General features: G+C 46.1%; 1 protein-coding gene across 1 annotated transcript in view; it reads left to right on the top strand.

The window, feature by feature from the left end:
* LOC145349519 (FERM, ARHGEF and pleckstrin domain-containing protein 1-like) overlaps positions 1 to 16,272 on the top strand; it is a 254,858-nt gene that overhangs the window by 228,195 nt on the left and 10,391 nt on the right. Inside the window, exon 24 of the mRNA XM_080198067.1 lies at positions 2,735 to 2,898. Coding sequence (XP_080054193.1) covers positions 2,735 to 2,898 — 164 coding nt within the window. The remainder of the gene's footprint in view (positions 1 to 2,734; positions 2,899 to 16,272) is intronic.

Genomic DNA, 16,272 nt, shown 5'->3' with positions numbered 1-16,272 from the left:
CTAAATTAGTCTTCCCTCAATCTTCCCCAGTAGGTGTAGACAAAGGTCATGGTTAGAGGAGGGAACTCATAATGTTAAAATGGCGGCGCGGGCTCGTTGGGCCGAAGGGCCTGTTTCCCGTGCTGTGTTGTTCTTTGTTCTTTGAGTCCATTTTGGCAGTCTGTAGGGCAATCCAATGAGTCCTATTCTCTCATTCTATCTCAATAGACCTTCAACTTTATTATCAAGTCTTAGAATCATAGAATCCCTAAAATGCAGAAGGAAGCCATTCGGCCCATCAAGTCTGCACTGACCACTTTTCCACTCAGGCCCGATCCCCATAACCCCATGCATTTGCCCTCGCTAGTCCCCCTGACAGTAAGGGGCAATTTAGCATGTCCAATCCACCTAACCCGCACGTCTTTGGAGTGTGGGAGGAAACCCACGCAGACACGGGGAAAATGTACAAACTCCAGACAGACACTGACCCAAGCCGGCAATCGAACCCGGGTCCCTGGCGCTGTGAGGCAGCAGCGCTAACCACTGGGCTACCGTACTGACCTTTCTTAGAGTCATTACAGCAGAGTAGGAGATTATTCAGCCTCTGAATTCCGATCTCTGAGTTCTCCTGCCGAACACTGACTTCCTGTCTAGTTTTATTCAGTTTCTCACAAGTTTGTGAATAATCTGTCCATAGTAATATCAGGAGGAGGTCATTCAGCTTCCCAATTCCACCACTTAATTGTTAAGAAGGCGTACGGTGTCTTGGCGTTTATTGGTAGGGGGATTGAATTTAGGAGTCGCAGTGTAATGTTGCAACTGTACACTACTCTAGTGCGGCCGCACTTGGAGTACTGTGTGCAGTTCTGGTCCCCGCATTACAAGAAGGATGTGGAGGCGTTGGAGAGGGTGCAGAGGAGGTTTACTAGGATGTTGCCTGGTATGGTGGGGAGGTCCTATGAGGAGAGACTGAGGGATTTAGGGTTGTTTTCGTTGGAAAGAAGGCGGCTAAGAGGGGATCTTATTGAAACATATAAGATGATTAGAGGTTTAGATAGGGTGGATAGTGATAGCCTTTTTCCTCGGATGGAGAAAGCTAGCACGAGGGGGCATGGCTTTAAATTAAGGGGGGGTAGCTACAGGACGGATGTCAGGGGTAGGTTCTTTACCCAGCGGGTGGTGAGGGATTGGAATGCCCTGCCTGCTGCAGTTGTAAATGCGTCTAGTTTGGGGGCGTTTAAGAGATCTCTGGATAGGTTTATGGACGAAAAGGGATTGGTATAGGCTAGTGGGTCATTGTTTTTGTAACTGGTCGGCGCAACATTGTGGGCCGAAGGGCCTGTTCTGCGCTGTAATGTTCTATGTTCTATGTTCTATGTTAATCAAATCATGGCTGATCTGTATCTTAACCCAACTCTCATACCTCCAAATAACCTTCCCTGATAAAAAATATCTTCTCATCTCACTTCTGAAATTCTCCTTCAGTGTACCCAAATAAGCGCCACAGAGTTTATTCCACAGTCATCAGTTTGAGTATCACCCATCAAAATTTATTACATCTTGGGGCCAGGATGTTGCGTGAACAGGATTATGTCACATGATACTTCAAGTTGTTCCCAGAGCAATGCTGGGCACAAGTCTGGAATGGTCAGGGGTGGCACTGTGGCACAATGGTTATCACTGCACCAGTGACCCGGGTTCGATTCCCAGCTTGGGTCACTGTCTGTGCGGAGTTTGCACACCATCCCCATGTCTGCGTGGGTTTCCTCCGGCTGCTCTGGTTTCCTCCCACAGTCTGAAAGACATGCTGGTTAGGTGCGTTGGCCGTGCTAAATTCTCCCTCTGTGTACCAGAGTGTGGCAACTAGGGGATTTTCACAGTAACTTCAAAGTAAGCCTTACTTGTGACACTAATAAATAAACTTAGAAATGTTTAATTGATCCTCGACAGCTTTTTTAACAGGGTGGGGTAGTGAGTTCCAGATTTCCACTCCCTGTTGCGAAGAAGACATCACCCCCAAACAGCCTGACTCTTAATGTTAAAGGTAGACCTCCTGTTTCTGCACTCTCCCATCACAGAAAATAATTGTTTAATTAGTTATTTGAGGGTGGCACGGTGGCACAGTGGTTAGCACTGCAGCCTCACAGCGCCGGAGACCCGGGTTCGATTCCTGTCTTGGGTCACTGTCTGTGTGGAGTCTGCACATTCTCCCCGTGTCCGCGTGGGGGTTTCCTCCAGGTGCTCTGGATTTCTACCCACAGTCTAAAGATATGTGGGGTTAGGTGGATTGGCCACGCGAAATTGCCCCTTAGTGTCAGGGGGACAAGCTGAGGTAAAATGCATGTGGTTATAGGGATAGGGGTGGGATTGTGGTCGGTGCAGACTCGATGGGCTGAATGGCCTCCTTCTGCACTGTAGGGATTCCATGAACAATTTGAATCTTTTTTCTAAAATAAGGAATCATTCTTCTGCTCTGAAGCCAATCAACTTGTTTCAAATTTTGGCCAGAAAGTAATTTAAAGCAATACTGGAATGTAGCATTCCAGAATGATGTGCCTCATACTGTATCCAGCCAGACCCCTGGCTGGATCCGCTCTCTGGATTTTAATTGTTTTGTGATGATGTATGTGTATGAGACTCTTTCCACAGTTTTTTCCCCTGATGTTAATGCCACTCGTTGGTTTTGCCCAACAAGTTGACCTGGTCACTGGGATTTATTGTAAATTTTTAAAGGACTTTTCAATCAATTCTTTAGAATCGCCCGATGAGACGTCTGTAGAGCATGAATCTGAAGACGATCTAAGTGCCTCAAGGACCTCTCTTGAGAGACAATCACCCCATCGTGGGAATACCACAATGCACGTTTGCTGGCACAGAAACACTAGTGTTTCAATGGTGGATTATAGCATTGCTGTCGAGGTACAAGCCATCTCAACTCTAAACCTTTACGTCCCAATCTCTTTGGAATGTGACACACTCTGCCTTCGAAAAAGCCGACAAATTCCATGACGGGTTCTAATAAATCTTAACCTCCGTCTCCGTGCTTTCAAAATTCTGACAAGCAGTAATTTCCAGGCTTGAAGCACCGGGTCTCATTGAGGCGTTCAAAAAAAGGAGATGGGATAAATTGGGAGAAAATGTGTCTGTAACTGGCAGGATGGGTCAGTAACCATGGATACTGGTTTGAGGTAGTTGGCAGAAGATTTAGAGGGGGAGATTCGGAGGATTTTTTTAAAGTTGTTATTTGCAAGGGCAGTGGGAGCATCATCATTAGGAACTTGCAAAAGGAAATTGGATAAAATACTGGAAAAGAGGAGGGAAGGTTGGAAATTGCAGGACTTTGAGGAAAATATAGGGAGTGGATCTGGTGGGATAGCTCTTTGAAGGGACCAGCACAGTCAAGGATGGGCTGAATGGCCTTCTTCTGTTTTGTTGTATGATTTATGAGTTGCTGTAGTTCCCTTGATCTCTCCCACAATTCGGCCATGATAACACCCATGGACTGGGAGAAGTTTGGAAGAACATGCACCTGAACTTTGTGTCGTGATCAAAATAGAATGTCTTCTTTCACTTTGTGTATACTGTCACCTCAGTTATGTCATGGGATGATCAGACAACACAAGCTGCAAACAATCTAAGAGACCCGAAGACTAGGAATATTGGCAATAGCATTGAAGGATCATAAGACATAACATAAGAACATAAGAAATAGGAGCAGGAGTAGGCCTTCGAGCCTGCCCCGCCATTCAATAAGATCATGGCTGATCTGTCGCTGCTCAGTTCCACTTTCCCGCTTTCTCCCCATAACCCTTAATCCCCTCTCTTATCAAAAACCCATCAACCCGCGTCTTAAAAATATTTAGTGAGGCAGCCTCCACCACTTCAACGGGCAGAGAATTCCAGAGATTCACCACCCTTTGAGTGAAGAAGTTCCTCCTCAACTCCGTTCTAAACCGCCCCCCTTTTATCTTGAGGCTGTGCCCCCTAGTCCTACTGTCTTTTTTGAGCGGGAAGAGTCTCTCCACCTCTATCCTGTCCATCCCATTCATCATCTTATACGTCTCAATGAGATCTCCCCTCATTCTTCTAAACTCTAACGAGTACAAGCCTAGTTTATTCAGCCTCTCCTCATAGCTCAACCCCCTCAACTCCGGTATCAGCCTAGTAAACCTCCTCTGCACTCCCTCCAAGGCCAAAATATCTTTGCGCAGGTGCGGCGCCCAAAACTGCACACAGTACTCCAGCTGCGGCCTCACCAATGCCCTATACAGCTGCAGCAAGACCTCCCTACTTTTATATTCAATCCCCCTCGCTATGAAGGCCAGCATCCCATTCGCCTTCCTGACCACCTGCTGCACCTGCAGGCTGGGTTTTTGCGACTCATGCACAAGGACCCCGAGGTCCCTCTGCACCGTCGCCTGCTGCTTAGGCCACTCGGCCCATCGAGTCTGCTCTGCCATTCAATCATGGCTGATACATTTCTCATTCCATTCTCCTGCCTTTTCTCCATAACCCCTGATCCCCTTATTAATCAAGAACCTATCTATCTCTGAAAGAACTCAGTGACCTGGCTTCCACAGGCTTCAGTGGCAATAAGTTCCCCAGATTCTCTGGCTGAAGAAATTCCTCCTCATCTCTGTTTTAAAGGATCGTCCCTTTAGCCTGAGGTTGTGCCGTCTGGTTCTAGTTTTTCCTACTAGTGGAAACATCCTCTCCATGTCCACTCTATCCAGGCCTGGCAGTATCCTGTAAGTTTCAATAAGATTCCCCCTCATCCTTCTAAACTCCAACAAATACAAACCCAGAGTCTTCAACCATTCCTCATACAAGCTATCCATTCCAGGGATCATTCTGGACCCTTTGCAAGGCCAACACATCCTTCCTTCGATACGGGGCCCAAAACTGCTCACAATTCTCCAAATGGGATCTGACTAGAGCCTCATACAATCTCAGCAGTATATCCCTAGCCTTCTCAACATGAATGCTAATATAGCATTCCTAGCTGCCAACTGAACCTGCCTTAACCTTAGCCTTGAGAGAATTTTGAACAAGGATTCCCAAATCCCTTTGTGTTTCTGGTTTTGTAAGCATTTCCCCATTTAGAAAATAGTCTATGCCTCCATTCTTCCTTCCAAAATGCATAACCTCACACTTTTCCACATTGTATTCCATCTGTCACTTCTTTGCCCACTCTCCTAACCTATCCAAGTCCTTCTGCAGTCCCCCGCTTCCTCAATATTATCAGTCCCTCTGCATATCTTTGTATCATCTGCAAATTTAGCAACAGTGCCTTCAGTTCCTTCTTCCAAATCATCATAGATAAGACTTTAAACTTTAGAAAAGTATCTTGCAGAAACTTAACTGGACAAGCCACGTATATTATTGTAGCTCCAAGGGCAGGTCAGAGGCTGGGAATTCTGTGCTGAGTTACTTACCTCCAAACCCTCCCCCCCAAAGCCAGTCTACACTCCACAAGGCAGGAGTTGCCTAGATAGGTGCAGCCCCAAGAACACTCAAGAATCTCAACACCATCCCCAGGACAAAGTAGCCCACTTGATTGGTACCCCATCCACCAACTTAAATATTCACATCCCGCCCCCCACGATAGCAAGAGTTTGTGCCATCTATAAGATGCACTGCAGCAACTCATCGAGGTTCTTTCGACAGCACCTTCCAAACCCACGATCTCTATCACCTACAAGGATAAGGGTGGCAGACACCTGGGAACCCCACCACTTGTAAGTTCCCCTCCAAGCCACTCACCATCCTGAGTTGGAAATACATCGGCCGTTCCTTCATTGTCGCTGGGTCAACATCCTGGCACTCCCTCCCTAACAGCACTATGGGTGCACCTACACCACACGGACTGCTCTGTTCTGGAAGGTGGCTCGCCATCATCTTCCCAAGGGGCAGTTAAGGATGGGGAACATCCTCTGAACAGAAAAAAAGAAGCTCTATGACTTGTCAGAATTCTCAAAGTCTGCAGATACTAAATTTGACTAGAAATATCCTTTATTGCTGGGATTTAGTCTGGCGCAGAATTCAGGGAGTTTGAAAAATGATCAGGGATAGGGGAAACTGTAAGTGAAGTAAGAGTGGATATATGTTGCTAAGGTGATGATAATTTCAGGTGGCCAGTGCTTTTGGGGCTTATACTAGAAGCAAAATAATCAGATGCTGAAATAAATAAAAAGGGCTGGAAATACACAGCAGATCAGGTGGAATCTGTAAATGGAGAAACAGAGTTAATGAGCCGCGATTTAAGTGCCCCTCTGGGTGGTATTTTCAGCAGGGACGGATGGAAACATAAAACAGACCAACATCCCACCCACTCCCGGCTCACCCCCATAATACGGAGAGGGGGCAGACACTCAAATCAATGGTCAAATTAGGCCTGTTACCAAGTCAATTAACCCTGACAAATCACTGCCACACCCATTTGGCATTGGGCAGTCAGGTGGGAATGGGCAGCTCGATTTTTAAAATAAATTCTTTGAATGACTGGAGGAAAGTGGGGTTGTATTGTTAAATGATGCCCTATACAGATCTGGGGCAGCCCCCCCCCACCGCGAGATAGAACTCCCCCCTCCCCACCGACTCCCTTTTCTTTCTATCCATCTGCTGCTTTGAACCCACTGCCTTCCCATTTCTCTCCGACATGCCCAGACCCTCCCTGCCCAAGATGCCAGGTTTACCAGTCTCCTGGGATCCATTCAGCCTTCCAGTTCCTCGTTGCGGATCCGGCAGCGCCCACTCATGTGATCTTGGCGCTGCCAGCCAATCCGATTGCCTGGCGTCCTCCCCAGGGCCACTCCTTCATGAAGGGGTAGAAGTCCCACACTGCCCCGGTTTAGCCTGCCCGTGGGGTTTTGGGGCTTTGTAAAGGGTGAGTTTAATGCCAGTTTTGCTAGCAGGGGGAGTGAACCAATCAATCAAGCCCCCCTGCCTGCACCCCCCCACCCCCCCAGTAATATTCAGCCCAGTGTTGGAGGTTGTGGTGACTGTTATAACTGTTTTTACAGATTAACATCAAACCTCCTCCACGCAATGATTAATATCTTTGGCACTGGAACTAAAAGACCATAACACATAGGAGCAGAATTAGGCCATTCCGCCCATCAGGTCTGCTCCACCATTCAATCATGGCAGATATTTTTTTCATCCCCATCCTCCTGCCTTCTCCCTGTAACCCTTGATCCTCTTATTAATCAAGAACCTATCTATCTCTGTCTTAAAGACGCTCAGTGTCCTGGCCTCCACAGCCCTCTGTGGGAATGAGTTCCACAGATTCACTACCCTCTGGCTGAAGAAATTCATCCTCATCTTAAAGGAACGCCCCTCCACTCTGAGGTTGTGTCCTTGAGTTCTAGTCTCTCCCACTAGTGGAAACATCCTCTCCACGTCCACTCTATCCAGGCCTCTCGATATTCAGCTAGATCCTCCCTCATCCTTCCAAACTCCATCGAGTGCACTCCCAAACTCCTCAACCGCTCCTCATATGACAAACCCTTCATTCCTGCAATCACTCTTGTGAAGCTCCCCTGGACACAGTGATTCAGGTTTTCCCTCTGGCTGATCTTGTTTTCACTCTTGGATTGGACCTCTTCTGCGATCATTTGGTTTGGATGCCTCAATGTGGCAACGTTTTGTCTTTTCTGGTCACCTCAACCTGAAGCATTGGGTGGAATTCTCCGGCCATCTCTGCCTGTAGGATCTTCCAGTCCTTCCGGAGGGGACCCCCTGCCATGGGCACCCCCCGGTGGTGAAGGGTTCAAACAACGGGAAACCCCGTAGACAGCAGCAGGACCAGAAGATCCCACCACCAGCGAAAGGTGGGTTGTCTCCACAGACGCAAGAGGGGGACAGAAAATGCCCCTGCTCATTAACTCTGCTTCCGTCCACAGATACTGCCAGACCGATCTGAGCTTTATCCTCATTTGTGCGTCAGTAGGGAGGATGGTAATCAGAACATTCTTTTTCTGTACGGGTAAACTCCAAAATTTGTCTGGGAGGCTAGAATATATCCAATATAAACTTCAGTGAACGGTGAAACCCATTCTCTGATTCTCTCTGCTCATCTCCAGTTCCTCATGCCCCAGGGACCAAATAAATGGTATGGAGGAATCACAGATTTTAGCTGGGAGGGCTACTCTCTGCCTGTCTGAAGATTCTGGGGTTTTTTTGTGTGGGATTCAAGTCACAATTTATGTGGCAGAATTCTCCAACCTCACCCGCGGCTGGGATTCTCCAGTCCCGCTGCAGTGAATGAAGTTTTGTCTGAACGCCAAATTCTCTGTTCTTGTTGGCAGGGGGGGGAAGGTGGGGGCGGGGGGAGGGTGGGGGGTGAGGGGTGGCAGACAGGGTGAACGAGATGAGAGAATCCTGCCCGTGATCCCTCGTTTTGTGTTCCTTCTCTTTGGAAAAGGTTTCTCTTGCTTTCCAGAAACACACCAGTGTCTGTCCTCTGTCTCATGTTTATTTGTTCTACCCACACGTTTACAAGGTGAACCTCTGTCTCTCTGCCAAAAGCCTGAAACTGCCACATTCTCCTTTTTAGCACCTCCTCCGCAGTACTTCACCTGTTTCTGTGCTTCTCTGGCTAAACCAATGTTACTTTAAGAATAATCTGACTCCTGCTTTAGACTGAGAGTATTCTACTTATGGGCAGGTTAGGTGGATTGGCCATGTTAAAATGCCCCTTAGTGTCACAAGATGCATAGGTAAGGGGAATTAGCGGGGGTAAATTTGTGGGCTGATGGTGTTGGGGCAGGAGTGTGGCCTGGATAAGATGCTCTGTCGGAGAGTTGGTGCAGACTCGATGGGCAGAATGGCCTTCTACAATACTATAGGGATTCTATGATTCTACAACAGTCGTGTGGATGACCATTACCAGTTTCTGTGCTGTAACTTCTATGTAGGATTGTTGGCAGAGATTTCTAGCCTTGCATGTGACACAGATCTGGCGGATCGTAAGTGAGCATTTTGCATTGCTTTTTTAAGAAAATCGCATCGATAGATTGAAATATTTTAACAAATCCTTAAGGTAAGGTTGGTTTGGCTCCTTTTAAAGCGTCTTCTCTTTCAGGCATTCTGTCAAGATCTAACTCTCCTTGTTGCACAGATGGACATGTCTGTGTGCACATTACAATTCGGGTTGCCAACTCTCTTTGGCTGTATCCCTGGAGATGACATCCCATGACCACCTGTGTACTGCAAGCCTGGCACCAGCAAACGTGACATGCATGGCCTTCCGTGGCCAATCAAAATGCGAAACCAGACTTCATTATCCAATTAGATGATTGTAAAGCTGAGTTGAGCAGTTCTATCTCTCCGTTGGTTTCTCTTTAATGTGTGTAGTAAGCAAATGATTTCTAAAAGAAATATTTTTTAAAAGTAACACACCAATTGTGTTCATTTCCCCTACTTTCATTTGCCTCGAGATCAAAGACGTGCAGGTTCAGTGGATTGGCCATGCTAAATTGTCCCTTAATGTCCAAAGATGTGTAGGTTAGGTGGATTGGCCATGCTAAATTACCCCTTGGTGTCCAAAGATGTGAAGGTTAGGTGGATAGGCCATGCTAAATTGTCCCTTAATGTCCAAAGATGTGAAGGTTAGGTGTATTGGCCATGCTAAATTGTCCCTTAATGTCCAAAGATGTGTAGGTTAGGTCGATTGGCCATGCTAAATTGCCCCTTAGTGTCCAAAGATGTGTAGGTTAGGTGGATTGGCCATGCTAAATTGTCCCTTAATGTCCAAAGATGTGAAGGTTAGGTGGATTGGCCATGCTAAATTGTCCCTTAATGTCCAAAGATGTGTAGGTTAGGGGGATTGGCCATGCTAAATTGCCCCTTAGTGTCCAAAGGTGTGGAGGTTAGGGGGATTAGTGGGATAAATACATGGGGTTACAAGGAAAGGGCCATGGGTGGGATGCTCTGTTGGAGAGTAAGTGCAGACTCGATGGGACGAATGGCCTCCTTCTTCACTGTAAGGATTGTATGATGATCAGCTTCCAATTCCCAGGCACTCCAAGGCAATCCTGGAGGGTTGGCAACCCGATTTACGACTCATGTACAGAACTGTTTGTCTTCTCCTTGCTCCCTGCGTCTTTTACAGTCTGTCTCTGTCTTCTCTCCTTTTTTTTGTTCTTGTTGTCCTGCTGGTGTGATAGAAGATGTCTCCACAGTTAGTGACTCTGCCTCCTCTCTCCCCTCTGGACTGATCAATAATCACCGTTCTCTTGCCATATCTCATGTCTGCTGGTATCGAGCGCAGACTCTCTCCTTTTATGATTGCGTCAGGATTATCGAGGTAACAGTAAAAGATAAGTTAAGCCGGCCAGCTGCCTCGGCACTTGGATTTAGCAAACGGGGCTATAATTAACTTGCCAAACTTTGCTTCCGCTGGTGTTTGAAATGTGCTACGAGGGCTTGTAATTGTCACCGATAGCTCAATTACACAGTCAGGCTGAATTTAAACGGCCACGCTAATTAACTTTTTAGCAAGAGGCTCGAAATCAGTCTGTGGAAAGGTGAGGAATTTAAATTTCTCATGAAACGAAAGGAGCATTGTATACATGGACTGTGGTATTCTCCCACTGGCACACTGACCTCAAGGTGTAGCAGCCACAACAACAACTTGTGTTGGTGTAGCGCCTTTAATGTACTGTATTCACAGAGAATACCAAGTCAGGTGAGGTTATATTAGGCCAGATGACAATTGATTTGATTTGATTTATTATTGTCACATGTATTGGGATACAGTGACAAGTATTGTTTCTTGCGGGCTATACAGGCAAAGCATATCATTTATAGATGAGAACAGCCCTTGGTCGTCTAGGACTATGGCAGCTTTACCACCTCATAGAATCTTGCAGCTTCACAGCTGCCAGTCAGTGTCCAGTATCGACCTGAAGAATTGTTGTCAATGCAGACTTGATGGGCTGAATGGTCTCGTTCTGCACTGTAGGGATTCTATGGTTCTCCTTGGAGAAGAGGGGGTGCAGAGGAGATTCACTAGGTTGATTCTGGAGTTGAGAGAGTTGGCTTCTGAGGAGAGACTGAGTAGACTGAAGCTATACTCATTGGAATTCAGAAGAATGAGGGGAAATCTTATAGAAACATATAAGATTATGAAGGGAATAGGTAAGATAGAAGCAGAGAAGTTGTTTCCACTGGCGGGTGAAACTAGAACTAGGGGGCATGGCCTCAAAATAAGGGAGAGCAGATTTAGGACTGAGTTGAGAAGGAACTTCTTCACGCAAAGGGTTGTGAATCTGTGGAATTCCCTGCCCAGTGACGCAGTTAAGATACCTCATTGAATGTTTTTAAGATAAGGTTAGATAAATTTTTGAACAGTAAAGGAATTAAGGATTCTGGTGAGTGGTTGGGGAAGTGGAGCTGAGTCCACGAGAAGATCAGCCATGATCTTATTGAATGGCGGAGCAGGCTCGAGGGGCCAGATGGCCCACTCCTGCTCCTAGTTCTTATGTTGAAAGGAGATTTGATGGAGGTATTCAAAATCATGAGGGATCTGGACAGAGTAGTTGGAGAGAACCTGTAGCCATTGGTCGCGGAAGTTAGAACAAGTGGGCATTTTAATTTAAAGTAATTGGAGAAAGAAGCAATGGAAACATGAGGAGAAACTTTTTCATGCAATGGTTATGGGTTTGGAACGCATTGCCTGGGAGTGTGGTGGAGGCAGTTTCAATCGAAGCCTTCAAGGTGGAATTGGATTGTTGCCTGAAAAGGAAGAATGTGCAGGGTTATGGGGGGAATGGCGCTAAGTGAATAGTTCATTCAGAGGGCCAGAGCAGACACATTCCAACCTCGCTCGCCCCAAGACCAGAAAATCCCGCCCAAGGTCAACAGACCTTTGCATGGTCCGCCCCTCGCCTGATTCCCATGGTGGGTGGGACGGGAAACTTCCACCCAAAGAGTCATAGAGTTGTACAGCACAGTAAAGACCCTTCGGCCCATCAAGTCATCGAAAACCACCACTAAAGCCACCCTAATCCCATTTTCCAGCACTTGTCCCATATCCTTGAATGTTATGACGTTTCAAGTGCTCATCCAAATATTATTTAAAGATTGTAATGTTTCCGGCCTCCAATACCTTCCCGCTAGTGCAGTCCAGATTCTCACCACTCTCAGAGAAATTAATTTTTCTCGAATCCCCTCTGAATCTCCTGCTCCTTACCCGAAAACTATGCCACCTTGTGACTGAGCCCTCAATAAGGGGAACAGCTCCTTCCTATTCACCTGATGGGGCAAATGGCCTCCTCCTACACTGTAACAATTCTGGGATCGTAGGTATTGGCAGTTTAGCAGGAAAACTGATTTCTGATGACCAAATGTATAAACACATTTGAGAAGGACAATGTAGAGACGATCAGGGAGGTGGATTTTACTTTTCCACCCACCACGGCAATCAGAGCGGACAGAGGAGGACACGGACCATTGACCTCGGGCGGGATTTTCCGGTTTGGGGGCAAGTGCGGCCGGAACATCCCGCCTGATGGTTCCACTTGTGCGGGAGCCCGAAGTAAGACGTTGTCAGCACAGGACGTTCACTAGTTAATCCAGTACGGAATTCAGGAAAACCTCTTCCCTCAGAGAGTGGCGACAATGTGGAACTCACTGCCACATGAAGATGTTGAAGTGCATAGTTTGGATACATTTGAGGGGAAGCCACGTGAGGAGAAAATAAGACAGATACATTGAAAGGATGAGATGTGGGTAGGTGGGAGGAGGCTTGTGTGGACCTTGATCTTGATCAATTGGGCCAGTGGGCTGACAAACGGCAGACGGAGTTTAATTTAGACAAATACGAGGTGATGCATTTTGGTAGATTGAACCAGGGCAGGACTTACTCAGTGAATGGTAGGGTGTTGGGGAGAGTTACAGAACAAAGAGATCTAGGGGTACATGTTCATAGCTCCTTGAAAGTGGAGTCACAGGTGGACAGAGTGGTGAAAGGCATTCAGCATGCTTGGATTCATCGATCAGAACATTGAATACAGGAGTTGGGACGTCTTGTTGAAGTTGTACAAGACATTGGTAAGGCCACACTTGGAATACTGTGTGCAATTCTGGTCACCCTATTACAGAAAATATATTATTAAACTAGAAAGAGTGCAGAAAAGATTTACTAGGATTCTACCAGGACTTGATGGATTGAGTTATAAGGAGAGGCTGAATAGACTGGGACCTTTTTCTCTAGAGCGTAGGAGGCTGAGGGATGACCTTATAGAGGCCTATAAAATAATGAGGTGGATAGACAAAACAGATAGTCAATATCTTTCCCCAAAGGTAGGGAAGTCTAAAACTAGAGGGCATAGGTTTAAGGTGAGGGGGAGAGACTCCAGTGGGGCAATTTTTTTTGCACAGGGGGTGGTGAGTGTCTGGAACAAGCTGCCAGAGGTAGTAGTAGAGGCGGGTACAATTTTATCTTTTAAAAAGCGTTTGGACGGTAACATGGGTAAGATGGGTATAGAAGGATTCGGGCCAAATGTGGGCAATTGGGATTAGCTGAGGGGTTTTAAAACAAAAGGGCGGCAGGCAAGTTGGGCCGAAGGGCCTGTTTCCATGCTGTAAACCTCTGTGTCTCAATGACCAGAATAGTTGGGCCGAACGGCCAGTGTCTGTGCTGTAAAATTCCGCAGAACACATTCCAACGCACAACACTGGAAGCTGATCAGAAATAGGATTCCTGGTTGGTCTTTTGCTTCCTTGTAGCTGAGACGTGCTGAGTAGATCTCCACTGGGAGTCCGGTTGGATTCTCTAATGTTAATTATCCATCTTTAGTCTGGAAAGTCATAGCCATAGATCACATCTTTAAAGCAAAACTGAAATTAGATTTTACACTATTGCGGGACATGGTGTAAAATAAATGAAAACGTAAGCAAAAAGTTGTAAGCTGTAACCAAATGGAATCATGACCATCAATCAAAAAATGAGTTTCTTTAACTTGAATCTAATAGAATGAGACCGAACAGTATATAACGGTGGTGTTTTAAACCAAAGTAAATTTGATCAGATCAGATTGCAGATTTTGATTTTTTTAAATTAATTCATGGGATGTGGGCATCATTGGCTAGGCCAGCATTTATTGCCCGTCCCTAACTGCCCTTGAGAAGGTGCTGGTGAGCCTTCTTGAGCCGCTGCATTCTGTGTGGTGTAGGGACACCCACTGTGCTGTTAGGGAGGGAGATCCAAGATTTTGACCCAGCAACTGTGGAGAAACAGTTGATAGATTTCTGAATCAGGATGTGAACGACTTGGAGGGGAACCTCCAGGTGGTCTAAGGTGTGAGGGGTGAGATTTAAAGGAGATGTACGAGGCAAGTTTTTTTACACAGAGGGTAGTGGGTGCCTGGAACTCACTGCCAGGGGAGATAGTGGAAGCAGATATGCTCGTGAGTTTTATGGGGCGTCTGAATAAATACATGAATAGGATGGGAATAAAGAGATATAGTCCCCAGAAGGGTAGGGTGTCTTAGTTCAGATGGGCAGCATGGTCAGTGCAGACTTGGAGGGCCGAAGGGCCTGTCCCTATGCTGTAATTTTCTTTGTTCTTTGTGCTAGTGTTCCCATATATCGGCTGGCCCGGTTCCTCTACGATAGAGCTGGCAGGTTTGGAAGGTGCTGTCGAAGGAGCCTTAGTGAGTTGGTCTGGTTGCAAAACAGGGATTGACACATCAACAATGTCAAAAGATGATGTGCAAGGGAGCAAGGACTGAAATACACATACCATGTTAAATTAAAATTAAAATAGAGGACTTGATTTTCCTGTCCCACCAATGGGTGGGGGTGCATATTCCTGATGTGGGACAGAAACATTTGGAGAATGGCCAAAAAGTCAATTGACAGAGCTGCTTTCCCCAATTTTCCCATCCCGCTCAGGACAATGTCCGCCACTGGAAAATCCTGGCTTATTTAATATCACTAAATATTGAATGTCTTGCTTGTAAAGGAATTATGGTGGCGCAGTGGTTAGCAGTGTTGCCTCACAGCGCCAGGGACCTGGGTTCAATTCCAGTCTTGGGTCATTGCCTATGTGGAGTCTGCATGTTCTCCCCACGTTTGTGTGGGTTTCCTCCCACAGTCCAAAGATGTGTACGTTAAGGGAATTAGCGGGGTAAATATGAAAGGTTAATGGGATACAGCTTGGGTGGGATGCTCTGACGGAGATGGGCCGAATGCCCTCGTCTGCACTGAAGAGGTTCTATGATATTTTTGAGTTATTTGCACTCCTGCCAAACATGTGGCAGCTAAGTGAGCAAATAATGATCACCATCGTCTAACTAAGAAGGTTCCCTTTACCAAATGTAAAACTAAGATGTTGCTTAGATTATTTACAGCCAATAACATATTAACCTGCACTGTGTTGATCACATTCTAATGAACAAACACATTCCTTTGGTAACAATGAAAGATGTAACTGAGTAAGCTCTGAGATCTTAAAGTAAGATTCTAATCAGGTTAAGTGGGATCTAACATTTTGGAAGTTTCTCTGTCCAATGGTGAATTGAATGGAGAGTTAATGGGTGGCAGCATGCAAACAATATATTAGATTTCATTTATTATTGTCACGTGTATTGGAATACAGTGAAAAGTATTGGTTTTTGCATGCTATACAGACAAAGCATACTGCTCATAGAGAAGGAAACGAGAGGGTGCAGAATGTAGTGTTACAGTCATAGCTGGGGTGTAGAGAAAGATCAACTTAATGCGAGGTACGTTCATTCAAAAGTCTGATCGTAGCATGAAAGAAGCTTTTCTTGAGCTGGTTGGTACATGACCTCAGACTTTTGTATCTTTTCCCCAACAAAAGAAAGTGGAAGAGAGTATGTCCAGGGTGCTTGATTATGCTGGCTACTTTTCCGAGGCAGTGCGAAGTGTAGACGGAGTCAGTGGCTAGGAAGCTGGTTTGTGTGATGAATTGAGCTACATTCACAAACCTCTGTAGCTTCTTGTGTTCTTGGGCAGAGCAGGAGGCATACCAAGCTGTGATGCATCCAGAAAGGATGCTTTCTGTGGTGCATCTGTAGAAGTTGGTGAAATAGTACAAGGGCATGGCCATCCTGAATAAGATGGGGAGATGCTGGTGTTGGACTGGGGTAAACACAGTAAGAAGTCTCACAACACCAGGTTAAAGTCCAACAGGTTTATTCAGAATCACGAGCTAGTTAACCTACCTTTCCACCTAATGAAGGAACAGCGCTCTGAAAGCTCGTGATTCCAAATAAACCTGTTGGACTTTAATCTGGTGTTGTGAGACGACTTATCATTCTG

The sequence above is a fragment of the Carcharhinus amblyrhynchos genome, chromosome 10 (genome assembly GCF_965287045.1).
Source record: "Carcharhinus amblyrhynchos chromosome 10, sCarAmb.v2.hapA, whole genome shotgun sequence".
NCBI classification, from domain to species: Eukaryota; Metazoa; Chordata; class Chondrichthyes; order Carcharhiniformes; family Carcharhinidae; genus Carcharhinus; species Carcharhinus amblyrhynchos.
Note: the sequence above shows the minus strand (reverse complement) of the source record. Positions and strands in the feature narration are given on the sequence as shown.